Source organism: Hippoglossus hippoglossus, chromosome 8 (genome assembly GCF_009819705.1).
Source record: "Hippoglossus hippoglossus isolate fHipHip1 chromosome 8, fHipHip1.pri, whole genome shotgun sequence".
Lineage (NCBI taxonomy): Eukaryota > Metazoa > Chordata > Actinopteri > Pleuronectiformes > Pleuronectidae > Hippoglossus > Hippoglossus hippoglossus.
In genome coordinates this window covers 15,031,032-15,044,443 of record NC_047158.1, presented here as the reverse complement: position 1 = coordinate 15,044,443, position 13,412 = coordinate 15,031,032, and the positions used below count along the sequence as shown (strand labels likewise).

Here is a 13,412-nt window from a genome sequence, read left to right as displayed (position 1 = left end):
GAACGCATAAGGTTCAGCAGAGGAAAGGAAAGATCATTTAAAAGTGTGGATGTGAACATCCTGAAAACCAAATGAAACCCATACACACAACAGGAAGTCTTTATAATGTGTCGTGCCTACACAGTGGTTGAAGTCAGAGTTTCTTGGATAACAAACTTTAGTGGGATCAGGACAATGTGTCCCCGTGTTAGCTCTCCCCTCCAGACGCTGCTACGACTCATTGGCTCTCCTTCTCAAACACAAGGCAAGAGTCAGGAATGCTATTTATTGCTGTCCCCCCACATCAAGGGGATGAGTGGGTATTACTCATCCTCGAGAGTGTGTGGCGGACAGTTGCTGTTCTTTTAGCCAATAAACTCTGAGCTGCAGTCGTCCTTCCACTGAGTCCAGGAAGAGAAAGTGTGCGCAGGAGAGAGGCAGAAATAATGAGGCTCAATTGCCAGGGCAAACATTTGTGTTGCCTGTTACTGACACAGCACTTGATGATAATATCATTGTCCATCTCACATATCTGGTGGAATTGTTTTGTTTGATTGGCTGTGAAAAGTTGAGAATCCAGGAACCACAGGATATGCAAGAAGTGAGAGAAGAAGAGAAGCTGTGGCATGTGCTGGAAAGGAAGTGGTCTATGTTTTCTCCAGGCATCATCAAAATGCTGCCTTTTTTGAAATTTTTCACAGCAGCTTTGTGTCTAAAAAAATGCCAGTGCAGGGCCACATTAGCTGTGGTTTAGTATCAGTGTGAGAGATAAAGAATTCTCAAGGGGTAAACAACCTTGGTGATGCAAAAGTGTTTAATAATAAGTGGATTTGCTCAATATAAAAAAAAAGAAGCTCATCTTTAATACATTATCTGCTGGTGGGGTGTCAGCTTCTTGTCATTTTAACAGCACATCCATGGAACAGTGCTCACACAGGAAGTCAAACCGACTCACATCCCCAGCAGTTTCAGAGAGCTCACAATCCTGTCCTCCATCTTTCCAAGGCCCGAGTGAAAATTTCTGTCGCCTTAACATCTGACATTAGTCGGGTGTGTGATCGCTACTCAAAATGCTGCACGGGAAAACAGGAATTGAGAATATGAGATGAGGGCAGGGGAAGTTTGTTTTCTGTCACCTCCTGAGATTTGCCAAACTGCATGTCATTTTGACACGACTTGGACAGCATGTTATCGGCTGTTATCGTCTCGTTGTGACGGCATCTCCAGAAAACCAAATAACACACTGCCTGGTGTCATCGGTGGTGTCAAAGACATTTCCCCCAAAAATATTAGAAAAAGGAAACATTAGACAGGGAATGAAAAAACAGCACTTTTCCCTCATGTTTTACCATTTCCAGCTTTTTGATATATTTTAGACTGCTGTGATACAAGCCAACCAGTACAGCAGTTTGCTGGTGTGGTGGAATAAAAGTGGTGTTTACCTCAATATAGAGACAGATATTTTGACATTTCAGCCAAATTTGAGCTAGTGGTTATTTTGAACGTTGATGGGAACATCCCATATATTTTCCTTGTTTGCAACTAAAATTAAAACATCATCAAAGAATACAACGAAAGACAAAATGATTAGAGTTTGGCAAATTTCTTAATCCTTCAAATATCGAAGCATTTTACAAGAATAGGCTTTAACCTGCAACAAACTGGAGAACACTTTTTGAAAAAATAATAAAATCAGTTATTTGTTGTTAGTGGTAAATGTAAATTATCTCTATAATGACACACAAATGATTGTGACGAATGAGGAAAAAATAAAACATGTACAATAGTTTACGAGTACGAATACGTCGCGGTTCGTTCGGTGTCTGGCTCCATCTGTGCCCACATTTTGGGGTGAGCACGTTTTTGTCCACAGTTAATAAATATGTCTGTCCGAATCCCTGTCCCCAGCTAATGATGATGACATTAGCTCCATTTAATCAGAAGGCTTGAAGAGTCGAATACATCCCCAGTTGGGGGCTGGTTTGTCAAATGGTTTCCCACAGAGCTCCAAGCTAGCTCAGGCTGCAGAGAGGCGAAGGCTGAGCGAGGAGTATGAGATGAGAACCTGCTGCTGGTTTGGCTTAATGGAAACAGAATTATTTCTCGGTGTCAGGGATGTCCGTTAATATAGACACAAATGTCGTGAACTCATTGTGGCCGTCCATGGTGGGATGAGGGAATCACCACTGTTTTCAAGAAGGGAGATGGATACCTGCGGTGAGAGGGGGATGCCATGCGGAGATGCACTTCGGTGGGAAGCACTGGGCGCTTGCCGCTGGGTCCATGACCGTACAGCGGAAAATAAAAGAAATCCTTGGGGTTTTGAAATAAAAACTGGCATTCAACGCAGAAAATGTATTTTCCTTTATCTGGCTACCTGGGATTTTCAGAAATTCAAGACTTAACACTTGTATTACGAAAACTCTGCGGCGATAATTTTTTTGGGGACAATTTTAGATATTTTAAACTTTGTCTTAAGCACAGCACCGTTTTTAAAAAATCAAAAGAAATTTCTTTTCAAATAGCTAAGTCTAAATTCGTACATATGTTTGCGCCCAAATACATAGCAATCTATAAAACGATTCCCGACCTATAGCAATATCTGTCTAGTTTCAAGTAAAAAAGTGTCTTAACCCGCTGAGCTTTTGAAACCCTGGAAAACGTCAATGGGCAACATTCAAAATGGTTGTCCATGGGAGAGCGGTGGGTCAGCATGCATGTGTGTGCGGACGAGGATCAGTGGAGACCCCCTACCTGGGCATCGCGCTTCCTCCACTCCTGGGTGTGCTGTTGGTGCTGTTGCAGGGCGGCCCTGGCCTGCCTCTCCAGGCTGCTCACCTCCCGCTGGCGCTCCTGGACCAGGCTGTCCTTTTCCGCGCTATGCTGCTGCTGTAGCCGCGTCCTCTCTTGCTCGTGCTGCATGCGCTGCTCAGCCATCTGATTGGACAAGCAGGCAAAGAGAGACTTCATCAGCCAACACACACTCAGAGCAACCCTGTCGTCATGACAACTTGTCCATCCACCTATCCATCCATCCTTTCTTCGTCCTACTCCCTCTATCCCTTCCCTCCACCCAAAGCACCCATGTGCCCAAACAATTTGGTGAAATTGGTAAGGAGGTGGGGGGAAAGACAGGCGAGAAAGTTTCTCCGCTTCCTCACATTGTCAGAGGACAACATGATGTGATGTGTTTACATCTGGCTGGCTCCCCCGCCCTCCCACCTCTGTTGCCAATTGTACCGACTGGCCCTCAATGTCCCACTCCTCTCTCTCTTTAAATCTGTCCCCTATCCCTATTCTGCGATCGGCATATAAAAGAGCAGCTAGTTCATGCTATGCATGCAAGCTGGCAGGGGTTAGCCATCTGGCTGCAGTAACCACCCGATGCCCCATGCTAGGCGCCTGACAGCATGCGAAAATCGGCTTAGGCGATGACTATGATGTTCATTATAAACCCTGAATCAAAAAAAAGAAAAGAAAAAAAATGGATAGGGAGGTGAGAACAGCTTTAACATTACCAATATCAGTTTACATGTTTTTACAACTAATGTGATTATGCTCAAGGGATGCTACCATTCTGGTTTATGCAGCAGAAAGTCATCTAAGTCAGAATATAGAAAAGGACCTGTATGCACCAATCAATAAGAAGGCTCGGTATAGATACACAGTGGACTTCAGTCTCACCAGAGTACTACAACTACACACAATACAGTACAGCAAAATAAAACACTTCTAATGGTACACAAAGCCCACATTTTTCAGGGCTTAATCATCCTGTCAGCTGAGGCAAGTCTGTTTCCCACTATAACTGGGAGCGGAGTCACCTGCTGAGAGGTGAGCATTGCCAGCGGAGCTCCCAGCCCCAAACCTCCGAGCCTTTCCCAGGCTCCGTTCCATTCCCACTCCCCCATGGCGGGGGAACCAGTGACCCCCACACCATCCCGCCGTGCAGCCCCAGCCGGAGCCTTGAAAGGACAGCAGGGGCCTGGGGCCCATTCGCCTCCCTGCTTTGAAGCTAATCCCCTGCACATTGTGCTTGACGGCACCCTACCTGGCCTGCCAGAGAGGTGGAGATCCACAGCTTCTATGTCCTGTGCTTGTTCTATCCACGGCCATATCTTCGGACATTGCATGCTATTCAGAGCAGGTGATGAATGAGGGGCTATCTACAGGAAGCCAGATTCTGTCTCCAGCACTGAGAGCTGGGCCACAATAGACACTTCATTTTGGCAGCCAAGAATTTACCCTTCAGCTTTTTGGAAAGCTTTGTTTAATGTCCTAAAAAAAAAAGGCCAATTGGAGGATTTATAGCTGGATAAAAATGTATTTTATCTCTGCGGCTCAGTTAGTGGCATGGCAGACAAACACACACACACACACACACACACACACACACACACACATACAGCACAGCCTCAAGATACCTTTTCTTAAGTACACAATAGAACACCACAAAGCTCCATTCGACAAATACTATGCAAAATGTGGGCAACATCCTCCACATGACGATACTAGCAATGCTGATGTCGTCTACGGTACATTCCACAAACAGAAACATGCAACGCTTTCTCTATCCAAAGACATAATAGATACAATTCAGATCCACAGCCAGAATATGTAGTCCCATATGGATAGTCAGAATCATTCACATAAATCACAGCTGACAAATTGATAAGCAGGCAATCGCTTCAAGAACTCCCCAGCAGGACAGCAGGACATGCGGTAACAGAAATAGTTTGAGGACGTCCTGGCTGACAGTTCGCTCCTGTTTAGTTTCTGAGGCCAAGGGGATTTTGGAGGCAAGAGGGGATCTGAGGTGAAACGAGGACGAAGAAATGGACAAGATAGATCCATTGTGAGAAAAACATCATAAGGAAAAGGCGCAGAGGAGATGACAGTAAGCAGACCCAGCGAGGAGCCTGGTTGTGACATCACGCAGCGCTAGCATGCAGTGGAGGATGCTGGGTGCTGCGGTTCTTAAAGGGACCGGCGTGGCACTTATGAGGGAAGACAGTTATAGCACAGCTTGGTGCCACAGATACAGAGTGGGTCGGGTGTTACTGCACAGCACGACTCCTGTCAGCCTCGGCTGACATGGTTGTGTGTGTGTGCATTGTACGCATTGAGACAGGACAGTGAGGTAATAGGCTTCTTTCAACCCCAGGGGGGATATCTGAAATATTTGGGAAGGAGGAGGGATAAGGAGGGTGTAGAGGAGAGCAGAACAGAAGGCTTGTCTGGTCTCAGCAGGGGAGGCTGGGGCGAGTTTTTTGTGTGTGTGTGTGGGGGGGAGCAAACCTCTTTTTCCTCACTGTAGGGTTTGAACAGAAGATGGCCAGTGAGTGGCGCCGAGTCTGGATATGAGTGCACATTTGGCTGTGACTCCTTTACTGTTTATTATCCCAATCTAACAGCTGAAGTATGAGGCTGTTGAGCATTATGACAACTCTCAAGGTCATGACTCCACAGCAGCCATTTGACCTGCCTACGTCACTCCAACGTCAAGAAGCAGAGCTCTGTCAGGTCACCATGATGTCAGCTGGAAAACAACTCCCTCATACATGGCTCCCTGTTTGAAGTCTCACTGAAGCTGCCCCTTTAGGGGAAGCTCTCTTGTGAGCATCTGAATGAACAAACTTGACCGCTGCAATCTCGTGACACTGATCTCTCTGTGGAGGAGTAGAGGCGTAATGCATACATCATGCGGACAAGGAAGAACGGATCCACACAACAAAGTACATAGAATGTGCACACAACGTAAAACAACAGTTCTCACAGTAACTTACGAACAATCTCACATCTTTATATGCGTACGGAGACACATTTATTCTCTTTGTCTACCCTTCTAACTGTGCAGCGAATGTCACATCAGCACCATCACAAAGACAGGCTCTTTGTCTTTAGATGTTTATATCGTCAAGACCAAAGCTTCCTGATGTGCTGCTAACCCTGTGTAGCTGTCGTCAACTGTCAACTGCACCCCCACTCTGCGTAGCAGCAGATGATAATCGTCATTTGATTATTTTCTATGAAGCTCTGATTGCTGATCTGTTTTTCACATGAAAGAAAAAACATGCGACTCCTCAGAACAATAAACTGCAGAGAAGCGTGTAATGCCTAAGCCGGAAAATAAATCATGTATTAACATGAAAAGTTATAAAAAAAAAGATTTTTTATGTTATAACATATTTTCGTTTTAACAAAATATTATTCATCAACTAATTCCATAAGTCTCTGTTGGTCTGTAAGCGGCTCGCATACCTCGAAAACTGTTCCTCTTAACGGCTTTACACTTGGCACGTGTATTGTTAAGGGCCCAAGGAAGTGCAGTGTAGAATTTATGTAAATGCACTTTGAATAAACGTCGTGGTTGTGAATGCGCCCATTGACGTGAATGTGCTGTTGTCAACAACAACGACAATTCTCAAGTTCAGGGTTCTGCTGACTGAGTCAAGCTTTACCAAACTTTAAAGAAACAGGGGAACAGCTCTTTGTTTCAGAAAGAAATGTGCAACCTGGTTACAGCAACCTGTATAGAAAAGGGCACTGCACTAGTCCGGTTATTATGTGACAAATTCCTATAATGTCATAACCTAAAACTAATGCCCACTTACATGATCCGAATAAGTTCTACTTTTGACTTAAGACATATAGAGATTCTGCTGTTTTTGAGCAAGGTGGATGATTCTGTGATAAGTATGCTCACACAGAGAGGAGAAAGAGTCCAACCCTCTGGAGGTAATGTCAGTTTTTAATTGATCACCCGGAGGGGCGCAGACTGCTCCATGGATAGAATGAATGGACATTGTCTGAGCTGCCACCAAGCTGGGTATTATAACATATTCATCTTTGCTCAACACCAAGGGGGTCGAGAAACTTTAACAAAAGCCTTGATGTACTTTCAGTCATAACATGCCCATTCTCAGCTAATCAGTGATGAATGACACCATCCAACAGTCGGACTCATTCTCCTGTACGGCCCAGGGTTGGACTGGGAAAGATATTCAAATCTGGACTTATCTGCAAGGGTGTGGATGTAGAGGGTTTACACTTGGTTGTGATTGCAAATGAAATGTAAACAGATAGTGGTAAAGACACAGGGATGTTAAAACACTACGGATTTTTATGTAGGTTAACAATTTCTACTGGTGCTCCTGATACTAAAAGTATGTGTATGCACACGTACACTAAAAAGGATTTTAAAATGCATGGGGCTGTACGGAAAGAGGAATGTGTCAGACCCATTAGAAGGAGCATAATTTGACGTTGCACGTGGAGCTGTCTGTGCCCCTCGAGCTGATCAATGACAATGGGTCCAGAGGGTCGGACAACTTATTCCTTCTTAATGAGGCTTCTCTGATTTCAATGACAATGTGAAACTCTACATCTTCCATCGTCCTCAGATTGTGTATTCTAAAAAGATTTAAATAAAATGCATACATTATACAACCAATTCAAATGTTGTTGTTTTTTTTTTTAACCACCCACAAATGTCATAGTTACAAACGCAGCTGTTTGACCATGGAGCAAATAAAATAAACAGATAACTGTTTCTGCAGTGTTTTTTGAAAGTAACTCCAGCGTTGTATCCTCCACTTACAACCAATCTACAGCAAATTACACGCAGTGTTAACTCCATCTGGCCTGGAAATGAGTGCTAGCATGCTTATTAACTGACAGGCTGAGCGCTAGTTTGCTGCTTAGAAATCAATCATGTTGTGGATACAGATGGAAAATAGAGATGACGCATCAGATACTGGAAACTCCCAAAGTTTCTGTCACATGATCGTACTCATATGGGGCCCCACACACACACACACACACACACACACACACACACACACACACACACACACACACACACACACACACACACACACACACACACACACACACACACACACACACATTGTTTTACATAATTTAAAGGAGGAAGTAAATAATTTAAGAATTATGTATCATTTATTTAATAGCAATCCAGGTATATACGACTTCATATATCTTGAAATCACATTGTGCAATAGTTTACTATGTTGAGCTTCATGATTATTCCTAACTTGAAAATCCCGTTCATTTTGCCTTGTGTTGTATGTACAATTATTAATCACAATAAGTTTGTGGAGTCGTTTTAAATTTTATTTTGTATGTCATTCAATTAAAATATGAATTTTGTGTTCTGCCTACAAGAAAAATCCTTCTTGTAGGCAGATGAGCTAAAAGTTAAATATTAAATATAAACTACACTGCCTGTCTCCTCAAATAACACTGGCTGCCTCTGATAACATCCATTTCCCTGGTTTAATTGAATCTGATGCTCTATAAGAGATGTCCTCCTATCAGTAAGCTAGATTTCAATGAGTTGTGAAAATGGTTACTAGACTCCTAATCGAAGGAGAGTGATGGAGATGGGATGATAAGGCAACGGTGCATCTGCTATGCAGATTGCATTAGTTTTCAATTGGCAATATTTAAGATATTTATTGAGCCGCAATTTATGGTTAATCTAAAGCGTGTCCCTTATCATGAGAAATAAATCAGGCAGAACAGATGGGGAGGAATAACATGACAATTCCAAATGGATGTCAGTCCCCTTGGCTCCATCGGGCCAAGTGTTCACTGATAATGTAGAAACGATAACAATGTGATTGTGATGGTGGAAGCAAGAGGAGAACTCTTCCCCCTGGATACAGCAGCAACACAGATGTCTCATACAGACCTGCTGCTCATATTTCTCTCTGAGATCATCAAGTTGTTGGGAGGAGTCTTTTGCCATGTTCTCCCTGAGGGACTTGGAGCGGATCAGGTCCTCCTCAACCTTCTCCATCTAGAGGCATGAGAGGATGAAAAAGTAAAATGTATTAATATGATATAAAATAGGGCTGGGGAATAAAATAATAACATTGTAATTTTCATCAATAGCAATAAAAGAAAAGTCCAATATATATATTGATATAATGCATATCTATCTTGCAAGCACAGTGAGGAAATAAAAAACATATCTAACTCAGATTTGTAATATGTTTTGCAGTTTATCAAGTGTTTGTCATTCTCTGCTCATAAAGAAGAAGAATTAAATATAATAAACCTTCACTCAGGAGCAAAATTCAGTCTCCAATCTTAACAGAAATAATAACCAGACCGTATCGTGATAATTATCGATATTGACCGATATGAACATTTACATTTTGACATAATTTTTTGGTCATATCACCCTAGCCCTAGACTGAAACCAAAATCAATATTCAAATAAATATAGTATTAAGTTTTTGAGTAAAACATTAAGGCTGGACATTTTAGCATTTTTGATTCTTTGCATTTTTTTTTTAACATTAGTTCTACAATAAGTTTAAAGCATGCAGAACTTGTAAAACAATGCCCCGTTTCTGCAGCAACATTTTTCTATTGAAATAAATGAACTGCCACTGGGAAGAAACAAAGTCCACACTTTCACGTGTGATCTTATGGTAATGGTATCGTAGTAGCAGCACATCAATATATTAATATATACATCAAAGTTTAATATTAAATTTAGCATTAAATATGTAATGCCAGTAGTTCACAATAGTTCACATATTTACAGCTGCAACACGACAACTGCAATGACTCACGTTAAAGAGGCAGAGTGAGAAATAACAAAGTCACAATCTTCTGGCTCATTGTGGACTTGTTGTTTGTGAAGAAAAAACATTATTTCAACACGTTATCTTAACTCACCTTTCTTGCAGCCAACCATTTTCTCATTTTGTTTTCAGATGATGATAATCAAGTACAATTGGAGAGGTAATTTACTGAAACGCCTCTGCATCTGGGCTGTGTGCAACACTCAGGAAATGCTAAATGTGTTCTGATTAATCCATTTAAAATGCCGAAGCCTGCTTTGAACTGTGCATGCAACAGAGATTTGATTCCTTATGGTGGTGCTTGTTTTTTTTCCCCCCCCTCACCAAAATAGGGCAAACTCTTTCCTTTAAGTGTAGTCTAAAAGTGGGATGCTGATTTCAGAATGAGGGAAAGACAGACAGAGGAAGGGAGTGATACAGATAATCCATTTAGATATAACACCATCTGAAGACAGAGGGAGGGAGATGGTGAGAGGAAAGATGGAAGGATGAAAAAAAGAGAGTAAAAGCCTCTTTTGAAGTACTTTCTGTAACATTAAAGCCTTAGCAGGATAACGTGATGGAGCGATGCACAAGTGTGCTGGAGAGGAGTAGAGGAGAGGGAAAGAGGCAGAGAGGATGACAGGGATGCAGAAGAGACTGCTCCCCTCTCCAGTGGCTTTGATGTGGGCTGAGCATAAAGTCAGATTGGAGATTGGGATGCCAGGGGCTCAATGGGGAAAGAACGAGTGAGCAAGAGGATGGGAGGATAAGAACAAGAGAACGGAGTAGGAGGAAGAAGAGGAAAAGTAGAGCAATACAGACATTTTCCAAGCATTGAAAAAATAAGATATCACTCGGTGCCCAAGTTTGAAAAAAGGATCCCTGCCTGTTGTCAGTCGGCCAGTGCAATGTATTTATTGTTGTGGCTACAAGGCAAAGAGAGCATCCTACGAATGCTGTTCCATGTTGCTCTGTGTTCTGCTTCTGTTTTGCTTGTCTCTTCTATGTGTTTGTGCTCTATGTGCTCACTAATGACAGATTAGGGCACCTGCTCGCTCTCGCTCTCTCTCTCTCTCTCTCTCTCTCTCTCTCTCTCATCAAAAGACCCAGCTTTTTGTTTTGTTACCTCCGCCAAGTTATCAGTTAGCGGGATTACTGAAAACGATTTTAGTGAAACTCGGTGGGAGAGTGGGGTATTGGCTAAGGAGGAACCCACTGACGTTTGGAGTAGAACCGATTAAGGGGACGGATTCAAGGGTTGGTTTTGCACTTCCTTTAATATTGCGAGATGTGAGGCCTTAACATTTTTTTTGGGGTGAAAATAATTCAGACATCTTTATGAAAAAAAGTGAAGATCTTGATGATGTGGATGTATCTGATATTAATAAACGTATATGCAACATGGTGATAAAGTGGCCAATCAACCTTGGCAGAGATATACATGCTCTCCAGGTGCTCTGCTACTTTCTTTATGTTGCCCTTTTCCTAACCTTACTGCAAACGAATGGCACAATATTTTGCAACTATTTTGTTGTGGTGTGCTCCTGTTGCAGCTTCCACGTCAGTTATAACAATACTCAAAAAGTGCAGCATTTATAGGCAACCTATTAGCTATATACTTATACGATTATTTGCTAAGGGAGTTCAAGCCTCTGCAACCTTGAATGCAGTATCTTTTTCACAATAATGGAAAACAACTTATTTTTTGGTGCATTCTAAAGAGTTGAAAGGCAAGCAGCACAATTCAGACACAAGAAACATTTAAAAATTCAGTCAGGGAGCAACTCAGGATGCTCTGTGTACCCCAGAAGATCCATGCATAAGTTGGACTCCCACACAAACTCTCATTTTGTTCCACTACATGTGCCCCCGACATAATGATTAGCTGAAAAAACCTCACTAATGAGCGATTTAAACTTGCTAATCTCCTCAACATACATCGCTGTAAAACATTTAGGACCACACTCTGCGCTGCCTTGTCAATACAACACACGCACGCGCACGCGCACGCACACACACACACACAGCCATAAAATGCTTGACAAAAACGCCCATAGCCAAACTGACTTGTAAGACAGCATCAGAAGTTTACAGCTGAGTCCATATCGATCGAAGAAATCTCCAAAAAGGCAGCAGCCCACACGGTGTGGAGCGCTCATCATGAGGCTGGCCTGGTGTACTAATTAGTCTGGCTGCTTAATGCGTGTGACCTGCTCTACATCGCATGCCCACCGAAAAGGAAGTGAGGTCAAATTGTGATAGCGGTGAAATGAATGCACCCAAGTAATGAGCATGATTATGAATCATTTCATTCGTTTGGAATGACTAAATGAGTGAAAATGGCCTGGGGATAATTATGTTCTTGGCTCTTCCATATAGATTTTTTCACTATAGGAGCAGTTAAAAGGTCCAGTTAAAGACCCATGATCGGATGTAGGACTCCCTACACAGCAGCAATGAAGGAGAAAGAGCGTGACGGAGAAAGGAGGACATAGGAAGGAATTCCAGCACAGCCAGTGTGGCGCCCTACTGCATCTGTGGTCGGGCTGTGTCTCTGCAATTGCAAAATGTGCACATATGTGTATGTGTGCCTGTATTGTCTTGGTTAGTGCCTGTCAAACAGCTCACTCTGTTTTGAGTAAAGTAAACATGAAAGGGGGTTAGGTTAAAAATGTTTGGCTGAGCAAATGCAGCTATATTTGGCACATAACAGAAAACAGAGAAAATGCACCAGACTGATGTGCAGTATGTGAACATGAGAGACTGACTTGATGTAAGGAATGTTTTCACATAACAGAAAACAGGTGTGCGTGGATACAGCTTAGCGTTAACTAGCTTGCACTGTGCATTCAATGTGTACGTGCTTTTTATGCCTTTCCCGAACACACACATGCGTATGTATGCACCCAACATATGTATGTGTTGTAAGTGTATATTCAGACCTGGAGCTTCATGTCAGCGTAGGCCTTCTCAGAGCTGAGCTCCACCTGTTTCTTCAACTGCTCCAGTGCCGTGTCCGCCTGCTGGATCTGCTGCCTTTGGCTCTCCCTGGCTCGGTTCAACTGGCTCTCCATCTCCCTTCAAACCAAGCACACACGCACAGAGATGAATGTACGAACAAAGCCATAGAAATGCAATTGCAGACCAGGATTCCAGAAATAATTCAAGAAAGGAACTTTTATAGAACTTTTCAAAACAGTAGTTATAAAGTGATTTCAAGAAGGGAGAAAAGTAAGATGAAAATAATAGATGGATGTAGAAATATAAATGTCGAAAAGACAGATCAGCCTGTTCTTACTGCATGCACAAACTGACTTTTGGTTACTAATCCAGGGACTCTTGATATAAACCCATTCAAATCTACAGCACCCAACAAAATCTCTTCACATGTTGAATGAAATCTTTGCAGATTTTAAAAGGACCATTTATTATATTGTCACTTGTGTTTTATTATACATTGTAGAGAATGTAGGAAAGTAATTTTTAGCGTGTGTACAGCAACTAGCAGCTCACTTCACACACTATCAACTTTGTGTGTGTGTGTGTGTGTGTGTGTGTGTGTGTGTGTGTGTGTGTGTGTGTGTGTGTGTGTGTGTGTGTGTGTGTGTGTGTGTGTGTGTGTGTGTGTGTGTGTGTGTGTGTCTTCCATGCAGGCGTGCTGCAGGTATTGCTGGCATATGTCAGGTCACAGAGTTGCGAGCGGAGAGGATTGACAGACATACTGAATGGGGTAGCCTCACCCTGAGGGCTGTCAGAGCCGAGCCAGGAGGGCCCAGCCGTAACATCACATACAGCAACACTGAGCGGCAGTCAAACTCAACCCAACCAGGC

At 42.7% G+C, this 13,412-nt stretch overlaps 1 protein-coding gene across 6 annotated transcripts in view; it reads right to left on the bottom strand.

Annotated features, from left to right (window-relative positions):
* Window positions 1-13,412, bottom strand: part of cep112 (centrosomal protein 112) — a 96,441-nt gene that overhangs the window by 43,971 nt on the left and 39,058 nt on the right. For all 6 annotated transcript variants that reach the window (XM_034593779.1, XM_034593781.1, XM_034593783.1 and 3 more), the window contains 3 exons: window positions 12,524-12,659; window positions 8,696-8,803; window positions 2,734-2,916 (listed from right to left, as the gene is read on the bottom strand). In XM_034593779.1, the coding sequence (XP_034449670.1) occupies window positions 2,734-2,916; window positions 8,696-8,803; window positions 12,524-12,659 (427 nt within the window). The remainder of the gene's footprint in view (window positions 1-2,733; window positions 2,917-8,695; window positions 8,804-12,523; window positions 12,660-13,412) is intronic.